The sequence below is a fragment of the Xiphias gladius genome, chromosome 7 (assembly GCF_016859285.1).
Source record: "Xiphias gladius isolate SHS-SW01 ecotype Sanya breed wild chromosome 7, ASM1685928v1, whole genome shotgun sequence".
In the NCBI taxonomy this organism is placed as follows: domain Eukaryota; kingdom Metazoa; phylum Chordata; class Actinopteri; order Istiophoriformes; family Xiphiidae; genus Xiphias; species Xiphias gladius.
Genome location: NC_053406.1, coordinates 7903574 through 7915823, shown reverse-complemented (window position 1 = coordinate 7915823; position 12250 = coordinate 7903574). Strand labels below are relative to the sequence as shown.

General features: G+C 38.5%; 1 protein-coding gene across 3 annotated transcripts; it reads left to right on the top strand.

Moving 5' to 3' along the window:
- Positions 1-395: 395 nt before the first annotated feature.
- On the top strand, positions 396-12179 carry siae (sialic acid acetylesterase). Of its 3 annotated transcripts, none has more exons than XM_040130541.1 (10): positions 405-452; positions 7754-7915; positions 8401-8555; positions 8992-9130; positions 9427-9595; positions 9749-9834; positions 9922-10055; positions 10338-10492; positions 11122-11308; positions 11602-12178. In XM_040130541.1, the coding sequence occupies exons 1-10, from the start codon at positions 431-433 to the stop codon at positions 11866-11868; spliced, it is 1476 nt and encodes a 491-aa protein (XP_039986475.1). In that variant the 5' UTR covers positions 405-430; the 3' UTR covers positions 11869-12178. The 3 variants fall into 3 exon arrangements, with proteins under 3 accessions (XP_039986477.1, XP_039986475.1, XP_039986474.1); XM_040130540.1 differs by lacking the exon at positions 405-452 and adding an exon at positions 7348-7604; XM_040130543.1 differs by lacking the exon at positions 7754-7915 and having other exon boundaries at positions 396-452; positions 11602-12179.
- Positions 12180-12250: the final 71 nt, after the last annotated feature.

The following is a 12250-nucleotide window of genomic DNA, read 5'->3' as shown; positions in this document are numbered from 1 at the left end:
GGCTTTGTGTTATGATCTAATGGCTTGCCACTGAAATAGAAAAGGTCATTAATAACATTATAGCATTTGCATTTTTGTTTTGCTGTTATTTCCATATTGCCCCTCTGGTTATTCACTCTGTTTATGATGGTACAAGGATTCCACTTCTTCCTATGTTTATTCCCATTTGCAATATGAGTAGAAATCGTGACACGAAGGTGAAGAGCCATCTTTCCACTGCAGCTGTTTAGCTTTTGCATACAGTGTATGCCTCCAGTGAGAGAATTAGCTGATCTGCAGTATATCCGTTCTCTTTACCATCTACCTCCAGCTGTTTCTCATGAAGCTGTGTTGATTGCAAGGCAGCAGCTAAGGTAATTGACTCGTTTTATGTTAAGTACCTCATGCCAGACATACCTGTGCGTACACACTCTGATAAAGCTGGGAGTCGATGCAGATCTGTGTAGGAGTCTGTGAGTTGGAGTGGTATACTGTATGTGAGGCTGGATGTCACTGTGGATATTTGTTTTGTTGCTGATTAACGTTTGTCACATTTGCATGAGCCGTATGGTTATCTAGATACAGGATAATGTGGGGCTGGAACACACTGGGGGTTTCTGTTAACTATAATTGTTTCACAGTAAATCAACATTAAAATATGATATAATACACACACATACACTGATGTAGTTGACAAAAACATTACTGCAGAACTTTTATGTTTTTAAAACAAAATAAGTTTAAAGGAATAGTTTTAGGACATTTCAGGAAATACACATATTCGTTTCAAGAGTTAAAGTGTGATCACACCAGAAAGTGGCCCTGCAAACTTGATCTGTGCATTGTCACAAAGTGTTTGGCTCCAGAAACTGATGTGATACAGTGAAGTACTTTGAGGGCTTGTTGGTGAGGTGCTATAGTTGGCCAAACATGCTAGCTAGCCTGGTAAGCGCCAGTCAGTTACAATAGCTCTCTAAGTTTCTCTCTGTTGTTTCTCTATTGTGCTGTTTACTTCCCCCTGCCATTTTGTTCACTTCATTCAATAGAAAGTTATGGAGGAGGGAAAACAAATCTCTCTGAGCTAACAAGCTTGCTAATGCTTAGTTAGCTCTTTAGCTTAGCCCGGTTGCAAACGGGAAAATAAGTTTGCACAGTTTATTCACTGGAAGAATTTGTACCATCTATCCCTTTTGTGCAGCAGTTTAGACTCCAGCATAGGAGGTCAGATAAAAGTGAATGATGCTACAGCTAATAAGCTACAATAGCTTATTAGCTATTACTTTTGGACTATCCGGTTTTCTGTTCCCTCAATGGTAAGTACTGTCAAGAGGTCAAGACGGCCTGCAATCGGTCACCAGCACAAATTCACGGGTCAAATGCATTTACTTTGCCCTCCCAAGAATTGAATGAAATGTTTTTGCTGTGAAATTTCACAGTTTTAAATGCTGGTGTAAGCAGACCTTTGGATGAAAAGTTTCATGCCACACAGTAAAAGGAGTCTCCGCTTTCAGTGACAACAAGACTCCAGGAGGTTACTGCGCCTGGCCAAGAGATAGTCAGGCACATAATCCCCTATAAAAATACAACATGACATTTTTACACTTTGCTTTTGTATGGATATAACAAACTAGCAAAAATAACTAGCTGTGTCCCTGTTTCCAGTCTATGTGATATGCTAAGCTAACCAGCTGCTGGCTCTAGCTCAGTATTTATCATACAGACATGAGTGGTATCAATCTTCTATCTAACCCTTGAAAGCAAATAAGTGTATTTCTCAAAATGTCTAATTATTACTTATGCAATAATTACATTGCCTTAATTTCAAATACCTCGCATATTAGACACAAGGACACATTTTATGGTGAAAAAAGTGTTTTGTTTTTGTTAACATGAAAACTATATACTTGAATCGACTGTATTGAGTGTGAATTTACAGTAGCCTGAACATCTATTCTTCAGCATATTGTTTTAGCATAAATGGGGCAAGGCAGTCCCATATGTAAACTGATTTAGGTTGCAGTCAGCGTGAAAGTGTAAAAGCACAGTGCAGTGTAGGCTGCAGGAGAAGAGGCTCGGGCTCCTCTCGTGCACCTAATAGCTGCAGAGTGACTTAAAAGGAGGCGCTAATTCGAGAGATTTATCACATGATAGATGGGAGCTGATGTGTTAAGAGACCTATGAGGGCCATAGACAGCAGTCATAAATCTTGGTTCTTGCATGAAACCACAAACATATTTGCATCTCTCATTTCACCACATGAAATTAGCTGTAAAATGTGATGGAACAGACCAGAGCCCATTCCATGGATCACTGGCGCAGGGATAGCCATTTTCATCCCAATTTCTGCAATCTAATTTTGAGCATGGGCTTGGACTCTGAAGTGGAGTAGTAATATTGAAGCATTACTCATACAGAAATGCACTGTCACATCAGTCTGATACGGTCTTGATCTGCATGATATAGTAATTCAAATATATATATACATATATATATACATATATATATATATATATATATATATATATATATATATATATATATATTTTTTTTTTTTTTCCCATTCCAGAGAGAATCTCAGAGACATGTTTACCTCTTTTGATCTCTGTTGTGTTGTGTGTGTGTGTGTGTGTGTGTGTGTGTGTGTGTGTGTGTGTGTGTGTGTGTGTGTGTGTGTGTGTGTGTGTGTGTGCAATCGGTTTGGGAAAACTAAGCTTGGGAAAAGTATGCAGGCTGCTGTAATGGACAAAGCACTTGGCAAGGGATTGTTCTGCCATAGCCATATATGGAGAAAACACTGTGGAGATGCCATTTTTCTTCTTGTTATGTGATATTACTTAGCAACCATACTGAGGTGCAGGTGTTGTTCCATGTCGATGTTCATCTATCATATGCAAGTTAGTATTTCTCATGTCTGAAATGGATTTTTTGGTTTTCTGTGTAAGAGGCCACAAAGCTCTAAAATGTCTGTTGTCCATATGTTTTCCTTGTCCTTAAACCTTTCCTACTTATAGGCTACATGGTTGTGATGCATTTGATAAATCCTGTAAAATAAACATTTTTTTTAGCAGTGACTGTGCACATAAGGAGCCAGATACAGTGTTTTTATCAACTTCTTTGTGTTATATAGTAATCGTACATGTTCAGTTCTTTAACTTTTGTTTACATGTACACTAGTTATAATGCAATTTATGAAAGAGGAAATGTAAAAGTGTGCATTACCTCCCTTTTCCACTATTAGCAAAACTGCCAAAACGTTGTATCTCAAAACAACAGAAAAGCCTTTTCTCCACTGTCAGTCAAAACATATAATTTCATCCTTGTACAGCGTTGTGCAGTTGAATATATATTTGAAGGATATAGTTGAGGTAGAACTGCAGAAGCTTTAAGCTTTAACCCCATCCTTTTTTCTTTTTAATGGCCTACTCACTGTGTTTTCTATGAGAAAGAAAAAAAAAGAATGGGTCATTTTTTGGGTAGTAATTTCTGAAATCAAACCATTTCACTTGATTTTATTGTACTTTTCAATTATATGCACTTTTACAGACATGAACTCTTTTTCATTATTTGAAATTCTATCAAGCACACAATTGGAGAAATATTCACAGAATATTTACAAAGTTTTATATCTGTTGAAAAAGACTGGGGCACTCTCTAACATTTAAAACTACCCAAAGAGAAATGCTAAAAGATTTCCTAAAGATTTTATTTGTGATACCTTTGTGTATTTACAAATTGCCTCAGCATGATTAGTATATATATATTTTTTTTTCTAAATGGACAGTGTCCACTTTGCTGACAGAAAATGTGCTATTTTCAGTTAATAATTTTGATAACTTACTGCATTATTTTCTCAAACAGGCTCCACCTAAGAACTAAGCTTTCATTTCACAAGGAAAATAATCACTTCAAGGTCTAAAGTTTGCATAAACTATATCACAATTTATCATGAGTTATCTCTGTGCAAGTGTTGAAGGTTTGTGTTAAATAGCATGGCAGCAGAAAACGGCGTGTTCATTTGTCTTTACTACAGGCAAAGGTGTTAAATCCTTCGGTAAATAAACCCCTGGCTTGTAAACTCTTGGAAAATTAATGTTACACCTGCTTTCACTTTTTCGTGTTGTTGTTTTAGTCTATAGATGTTGATTACTTTGGCCTTCATAAGGATTCACCTGACAGCAGTGTGCAGCTTATACAATCTGACGGGCAGATTTGAAAAACTATGCAATCATGTTAACTAGTTTTAAAGTTTTACAAGCACTTGCTGTAGTTGTTTATTAACTGAGCGTTTAAGGATAGGAGGGTGTTTGTGTATGCTGTAGAGACTGTTAAGCCCTCTAAGGAAAATCTGTGATTTTGGGTTGTATAAATAAAATTGACTTAACTATTTTGTTTATTTTATTATTGGTGTTCCCGAAGTTTAATTGATTATGTGACTGATAGCATAATGTGGCTGAGAAGTGATTTGGTTTCTATACTTAGAAAGTTTGTCCCATATGAGTTTTATTCATTCAAAAACATCTGGAGTTGTCTATGTTTGCGAGGATGGCTGACTCAGAAAATTAAAATATAGAGAAAAGAAAAGTAAAGAGCCCACACTGGATTACAGTAGAGGTTTTTACCACTTGAATAACTGTTGCCACAGCAACCAGCCTGGTACAGGACAGACCTCAGACAGTACACAGCATTACAGGCATTGTTCATTACTCTTTTGGTTTGTGGGTAATTAAGCCATACAATACCGTCAATATCTCCAGATTTTGGATTTTGGAGGTTCTTTGAATTTTAAAAATCTTGTCCCTTATTATATGTTATGTACTTCTTGGGCCACTAGAGGGCATGTTTAATTAACTGCTACAATTTTTTGCGTTGGTGACATATGAATTATTCAATGATTTACTTTATAACACTGCATAGCTTGTTTAGTTTTAATGAATATGTATTAGTTTCCAGTAGATCAAACGCCACCAACATTTCTGTATTTTTTTATCATGAGTGAATGAGAAATGATTGGAGACAAACATATTTTTTTTGCCATTACACAAAACAAGAAACCTAATTAACAGCATTGACTGCTTTGCCAAAGCCTGCAGGCACAGTATCTGCAGACTGTTTTCAATATACTGTGCTCCGTTACCTGAACAAGTGAAGTAATCACTGGAGAGCAGATGCACAAAGACCGGCAGTATCTCCAGCATGCAGCACCATCACTGAGGTGACTTTCGGTAAACCATAAGCACCAATAATGAGCACTATCAAATAGTAGAACAAAATAACCACAGGACACACAACATAGACGAGGTGTTTTTAATGCTTTCATTGTTGTAGGTTTTTTATGGTGTTCGTGAGCCCCTAACCTAAGACAATTTTCTACCAATATGTGATAGACATACTGTAACGTATAAAACGTTTTTGAATCTTGAATCAACTAAAAAACATTTTTATCCAGTAAAATGAATAATCCTGTCTTACATTCCCATAAAATATCAGGCCTATTTCTTCTACCTTAAAGCTATAAACAAATATTTTTATCTTAACATCAAAATGATAAGGTGTAATATTACAGGTGTCGCTCTGGGTAATGAATCCACAGAGCATTACTATACAACTCTGCAACAAGAAGGAAGATTGAGTCTCTTCCAGCTTTTTACTGTATAGTTTGGTCGCAACACTCTCATCAACCGTGTGTTTCCAGGGAAAACTTTCTGCAATTTAATTCAAATTAACCCAATAAGTTAACAACTATAGAGAAACAAGACTAGGTCAAAACCAAGTATATGGCTGGACCGCCCTCACTTCTCTCCTAATCTCTGTGCTCACATATAAGGTATTTTAATACAGCGGAATTCCCAATAAATTTGTTTTCATTTACATGTTTTTCTGTTTCTGTTGTCAGACAATGGAACAAGTATGAAATTGTGACTGAAATGCGGCCCATTAAGACTATATGTTAACCAGCAATCACTTCCAAGCCATTTCCAAGCTGCTGCTCTGCACTGCTAAACCTTGATTTTATAATGGTGACGTTGTCTGACAAATTCATCATACAAATAAGTTAAAGACAATGGCTATGCTGTGATGTGTGATGCTATATTTACCTGTAAAATTACCACTCAGAGAGAAAGTTAGAGGCTAATTCATGTCTATGTCAGCTACCGTGTGGTCAAATGAATGAGACGCATAGAGAGGTGTGCCTGCGGAGGGAAAGTGCCACCTCATGCTCGTGGGGCAATACTGGAGACTATCTTCTACAGAAAGTAGCTAAGGTTTACCCAAAAAGTCACTAGATTTGTCGCTACGTGCTTTTGTAAACAAAAGTCGCTAAAGGGGTCTTAAAAGTCAGTAAATCTAGCGACAAAGAAAACACTGCCTGTAAACACCCCCCTGATGATGCAATAGAAACTGTTTGTGCTAATTCCTTTAGAAAGAGCCACAGCCAGTGGGGGAACTCCAACACTAGGCTGGTCAGTCACGGACATGTTTTTAGGGTGCCCTGGTGTTGCGGTCTAGCCAAAATGTAGAACATCTAGGAAGCTAAAGAATGAAATGTTTTCAGTAGCTGGTTGAGACCAGAACAGCTAAAAGAAGAGGGATTATTGCATTCATCAGATCAGGCTTCAAATTGATGCTAATGGCTCAATGGCTCAATGTCCGTTGCTAAAGCCAATTGTATGCATTTGTTGACTGTAAATTCGTGTGTCTCTCAGCTTGTTGAGGACTTTTTCTGCCAACAAGTGGTAAAATGAATTAATGCAGCTTTAAAGAACAGGTCAGACTAGCCTATGTGAGGATTTACTTTCCCCACAGAATTTGGCAACTAAGACAGAAGAAAATAGGGCTAAAGAGAAACTGCGCCTTCAAAGTTGCGGCCTTTTTAATGCAAAATTTCTCTTCTTTTGTTTCGCTGGCCTGTGCTTCCTTGCTGAGTTGCAGCAGATGAATAGTAAAACAAAGAGGGCACTTTGCAGTAAAAGGACTGTAAGTTTGGAAGATACCCACTTGATTTGTCTGATTTAGACCTGGATTCAGTCTAAATTTTTAAATGCATTTTTGCACAAAATGAGGACTGCTTGTCCTCAATCTGTTTAACTGAAACTGCTTTAGGAAAAAAGTTATAACTCTGGGAGTGTACATATGGGCATATTAATATTATTTTGAGACAGACTTGAAAAAAATGAAAATGTATACTAAAACAGTTCATAGAATTTGGATATATATAAAAATATATATACAGGAATACAAATAGGGCTGGAGTAAATATTGTAATATAACAAGTTATATATATATGTATATTGAGAAAGGATTTCAATAAGCCTAATTTTAACACATTTAATCTTTCTATACTTTTATTTTGAAGGTTGCGGCCGGCTGCGCCTCTAGATGACGTCACCGGAACAACTCAAATCCCTTATTTTTCCTCTTAACTTGCTCAGAAATCACTCAAGTGTTAGTTAATTAGTCAGGTAGTTAGTTATCTGAGCGTTACACGTTCTGTCGGTAGCTATCGGGCGTGAGTTTGCATGGCAGAGCCTTTCAGCTTTTTGTTAACGTGGTTTGTCTTCTTGTCATGGCAGTAGTGACACTGTGTGTTGTTTACATACTTTTTTTAACTCCCGTTGGCAGCTGTGGTGAGTACACCACTGTGCCAAAATGTGTATCAGCATTAAACTGCGTTGTAGAAGAATTGAAACGAATATTTTCTTTCTAAACAATTCTCACACAGTTTTTATAAGCACTGCTGTAGTAAAGGGAATAATGTAATTGTCTGTGTGTGTAGATGGGAACCTGCGCTTTGCCTCCTACTATGGAGACCACATGGTGCTGCAAAAGTCTCCAGAGAGAGCTGTGCTATGGGGCTACGGCTCTGAGGGTGCACAGGTCACCGTCTCCTTATCAGGACCAATAAAACAGAAGACCTCACCGGTCACTGTGACGAAAGGTGAATACAGCCAGTTGCTGTCAGATGGGAAGTCTATCCTGACATCTGCATGGTCCTGAAGGCAGCAGAGGTCAAACTCAGTGATCCTGACAGGGGCAGATGTTATAGAGACCCCAGTTTTGTTTTAGGGATCATGTTGTATAACCACTGTTAGGACAGTTAGGATGTGGCCTGAAAAAACTGGTTTGGAAGTTTCAAAAGTTGTCTCTCAATCATTTTCTATATTTGTAACTTGAGTATTGTGTCATCACATTTTTTGATTTGCCTTTTCCTTTGAGGCACCCCATCAGCTGTTAATTCTACCACTGTATGTAGAATATCAAGACTGACTTGCATCCACCTTTTCCTACAGCGTATCTCGGGTGTCCCAATGATAGAAGTGGTTTTTAAAAATCTGTCTCCACTTATTTTCTTTTATTGAGCTGTCCAACCATCACAGTTTAAAAAAAAAAAAAAAAAAAAAAAAAAGTCTATCACGTATACAGGTGTCTGGCGAGTCACCCTTGACCCTGTCGAAGCTGGTGGTCCCTACAATGTGACAGCAGCCATTCAGAGCAGCACGGCCACTCTGACAGATGTACTGTTTGGAGATATTTGGCTGTGTGGAGGGCAGAGCAACATGTACTTTAAAACATCACAGGTAGGCTGCGCTAGATGTACAGCTGTTTGTCTTTCTGATAAGCCGGTTCATGCTAACATACAGTAAATGTGCTGTAGAAGCCTGTCTTTAGGGTTGCATCTTGAATCGAAACCCTTTTGATTATAGTGCACACAAAACGTAGGAGGTCAGCATGAATTAAGTTAACTTTATTTCTGGTCTAGTGCATCACAGTTGGTTTCAAAGAACAGTATCAGGGATAGAAAGATGAGTACCCACATCTGACATGGAGTGAAACCTAAAAAGGCCTACTTTAGCTATAATGGTCAGAAAGGTTGGACAAATACATTTATGGCATGAGGCATTCTAGACCAAAAAAACCCATTTTACTAGATATGTATGTATTTTTTTCATATTTTATTGTTAATTTTATTGTTAATGAACTCTCTCAGTTATTCATTTATTCATTGTCCAGTAGATTTTCAATGCATCAGAGGAGCTGGCCCTCGCAGCGAAGTATCCTCATGTGAGGACTTTTATGGTAGCCTTGAACCTGTCTGAAACTGAGCTGACTGATCTGATTCAAGTGGAACTTCCCTGGACTGTGCCCACAGCAAGTGAGTCAAGGATTTATTTATTTATTCACTGAACTGCTTAAAGACTTGTTTTCAGCCAAGGTTTTTGGTCAGGGGTATTGACCTGCGGCTAAACCAGTCATAGGAATCGAAACATGCATATTTTGCATGTGTTCCTAAATCTGAACTACTGTTTTTTAATGGTTACAGCATAGGACAATATAGACCTGTATAGTGTACTCACATTTGATAAAATAAACATCTTACAAATATCAACCAATGAGCGAACCAACTCGCATTCTACTGATTGATCAATTAACAGGCAGGTGTATTTCCAGGGAATCTGAGTGAGTTTTCTGCAGTGTGCTGGCTATTTGGACGTTACATGTACGAGGTTCTGAAGTACCCCATAGGACTGGTGGAGTCCTGCTGGGGAGGCACGCCTGTCGAAGCCTGGTCGTCTTCAAGAGCTCTGCAGCAGTGTGGACTGGAGCAAACGAGAGACAGGTAAAGATATAAATTCAGCTAAGCTGCCATCTGACATGCATGGTAATTCTGTTATCAGGCAAGCGCACAAACTTTTCTGGTGTGCAATAACCAAGAAAAGCTAGCTGGCACTAACTGCACTGTTACTACTTTCTGCATGTTAAAATTTCTCAGCCCTAAAGACAGAAATTCTGTCTTGTGGAATGCAATGATCCACCCACTGCTCAACATGACCATCAAAGGAGCCATCTGGTACCAAGGTACAGTAGGGCTACTTGCACAGGTATCACAGGTGCATGCCTGTATAGCTAAATACACCACATGTATCAGGTTTTTCACACTTTCAGGTGAGGCAAATGCAGACTATCATCAGGACAAGTACAAATGTTCCTTCCCTGCTATGATTGATGACTGGAGGATGGCATTTCACCAGGGCTCAGGGAGGCAGACAGCTATTGATTTCCCCTTTGGGTTTGTCCAGGTATGGCACTGTTTGTATTTCAGTAATAGAAACAAGTGCAGATGATAAGAAAAAAACAAACATTCATAAAACATTCACTGCTGTGCAAGTCTTAATTTGCACTTTTAAAAGACACTATCAGTAAAAATTTATATTTTCTGACTTCAGTGTCCATAGTGGTATCACCAGAAGGACATGCTACTGTACTGCTGCTATGTAGATGAAATAAAAACATAAGACGGCCTTTGCAAATATCATTTGCATTATTGAAGATCTTATCCATGATTTTTTCTCTGTGTGCAGCTGTCCACCTACAAAAAAGGCCCCACAGATGATGGCTTTCCAAACATCCGCTGGCACCAGACAGCAGACTTTGGCTTTGTCCCCAACCCATGGATGCAGAGAACTTTCATGGCTGTGGCTATGGATTTACCGGATGAAACATCACCCTATGGCACGTAAGGATCCTGTATCCGGGTATTCATAGCAAGTGAAATCTTCACAACACCAAAAAGCATTAAAATTTGCTTATACCTACTGTTTGTGTGATTCTCATTTAGTATAGGTTAAGAACATGCAGGTATTATTAGCCTTTAGGGGCATTAATTAACACTGTGAGATAGTAGATGTGATCGAGCCTGACATACGTTGGAATTTTAATGTAACCCTAACTCTAAATTTCAGAGATGTGCTGCAGAAGGTCAGTGCTATTTTCAACCATTATAGATTTGACCTGATGTCACTTCAGAGTGTGCTTAGGAGAAAAATGCTGCTGCAAGCATTTTAATTGGAGCAAAAAGCTCTGGTCGGATCGGTTCAAACATTTCTGCTCTGACTCCTAGTTAGTCATGGGTTAGATTAGAGACATTTATAAAATATTTCACAGACTTGCCCCTGATATGCTGCCAAAACACAGTAAGTCCCTGTCATAACTTTAGCATTACCTGACTTTCTTGATGTACCAAAAACCAACAGGGAAACTGCTTTCTGCTGTTTTTTGTCTTAATTAAAAGTATGCAAATTTGATGATGTGACGTGCTTTTGCTTTTGGAAGTAATGAGCTGCCTTTTTTTTTTTTTGCCCCCAGGATCCATCCCCGGGACAAGCAGGATGTAGCCTACAGACTGACACTGGGAGCAAGGGCAGTGGCCTATAACGAAAAAGACGTACCCTTCCTTGGACCTTTCCCCAACCAAATCCAGTCCTCACGAATGTATGTCAACATCACCTACAACCAGTCAGTCTCTGTCACACCGTCTAAAGACATCTTTGAGGTAAGGCTGGCAGTAGTGTAGTCAGTGTGAATTTAGATTTCTGTCCTATAATCACCCATCAGTTTGGATAACAAAGTAAATACAAGTTTACCTTAATAGTATGTTTAACTGCGTACATACAGTGGTGGCATATCACACATTATTTAGGTAGCACTACTTTAGCTGCATATCAACCTATTACTCATAAATAACCATTGGTCGTAGCTGATGTTGGGTGATCATTTCTGAGACAAACTAATTTCTTGCTCATTAAACAATTGAGCCGACTTATGCCCATCTTTTTTTTAATAAAGATCTGTTGCTCTGGGATTCAAGCTCCATGCGGACCTAAGTCCCTCTGGGTTCCAGCTCCCATCACAAAGTGGGGTCCGACCATTGTCCAGTTATCTGCCATCTTGTGTCCGCCCACTGATGAAGTAGCTGGTCTTCGATATGCATGGAGAGATTGGCCCTGCGACTTTAAAGCCTGTCCAATCTACAGCGCCAGTGGGATTTTACCTGCCCCTCCTTTTATTTTCAACCGCTACCCACAAAAAGGAGAAGTTAGGAAGAGCCACTGAACAAGAAACTGTAGGAGACAGTGTGATAAAACAACACTCGAGTCAAAATGAGCTGATTCGACTACTAATGTATGTCAGTGTGGCAGGACACCGACTATCATTTTGTCACTCTGGGCATCGAAAGCGGTTATTGACGCGTGTGTGCGTGCGTGTTTTTATATATATTTATATATACATACAATCTATACTGTTAGATTAGAACCATTACCAATAATTGCTGGACTCTATGAATGTAAAAATGCATGTTTTTATTTTAACAAAACTCTGATTCAAATAAATCCTTTTGACTTACATAATTTGGACAAATCAACAACTAAGTTTATGTGGATGTGTTTCTTTCAAGCCAAAACTTTTGCATTGGTAAAAAAAGAATGAAATTATT

Coding starts and splice junctions, on each gene's coding strand:
- siae (XM_040130540.1), top strand. CDS start 7,544: ATGGCAGTAGTGACACTGTGTGTTGTTTACATACTTTTTTTAACTCCC. Junction 9,131..9,426: donor CTGGACTGTGCCCACAGCAA/GTGAGTCAAGGA, acceptor GTGTATTTCCAG/GGAATCTGAGTGAGTTTTCT. Junction 11,309..11,601: donor CGTCTAAAGACATCTTTGAG/GTAAGGCTGGCA, acceptor TTTTTAATAAAG/ATCTGTTGCTCTGGGATTCA.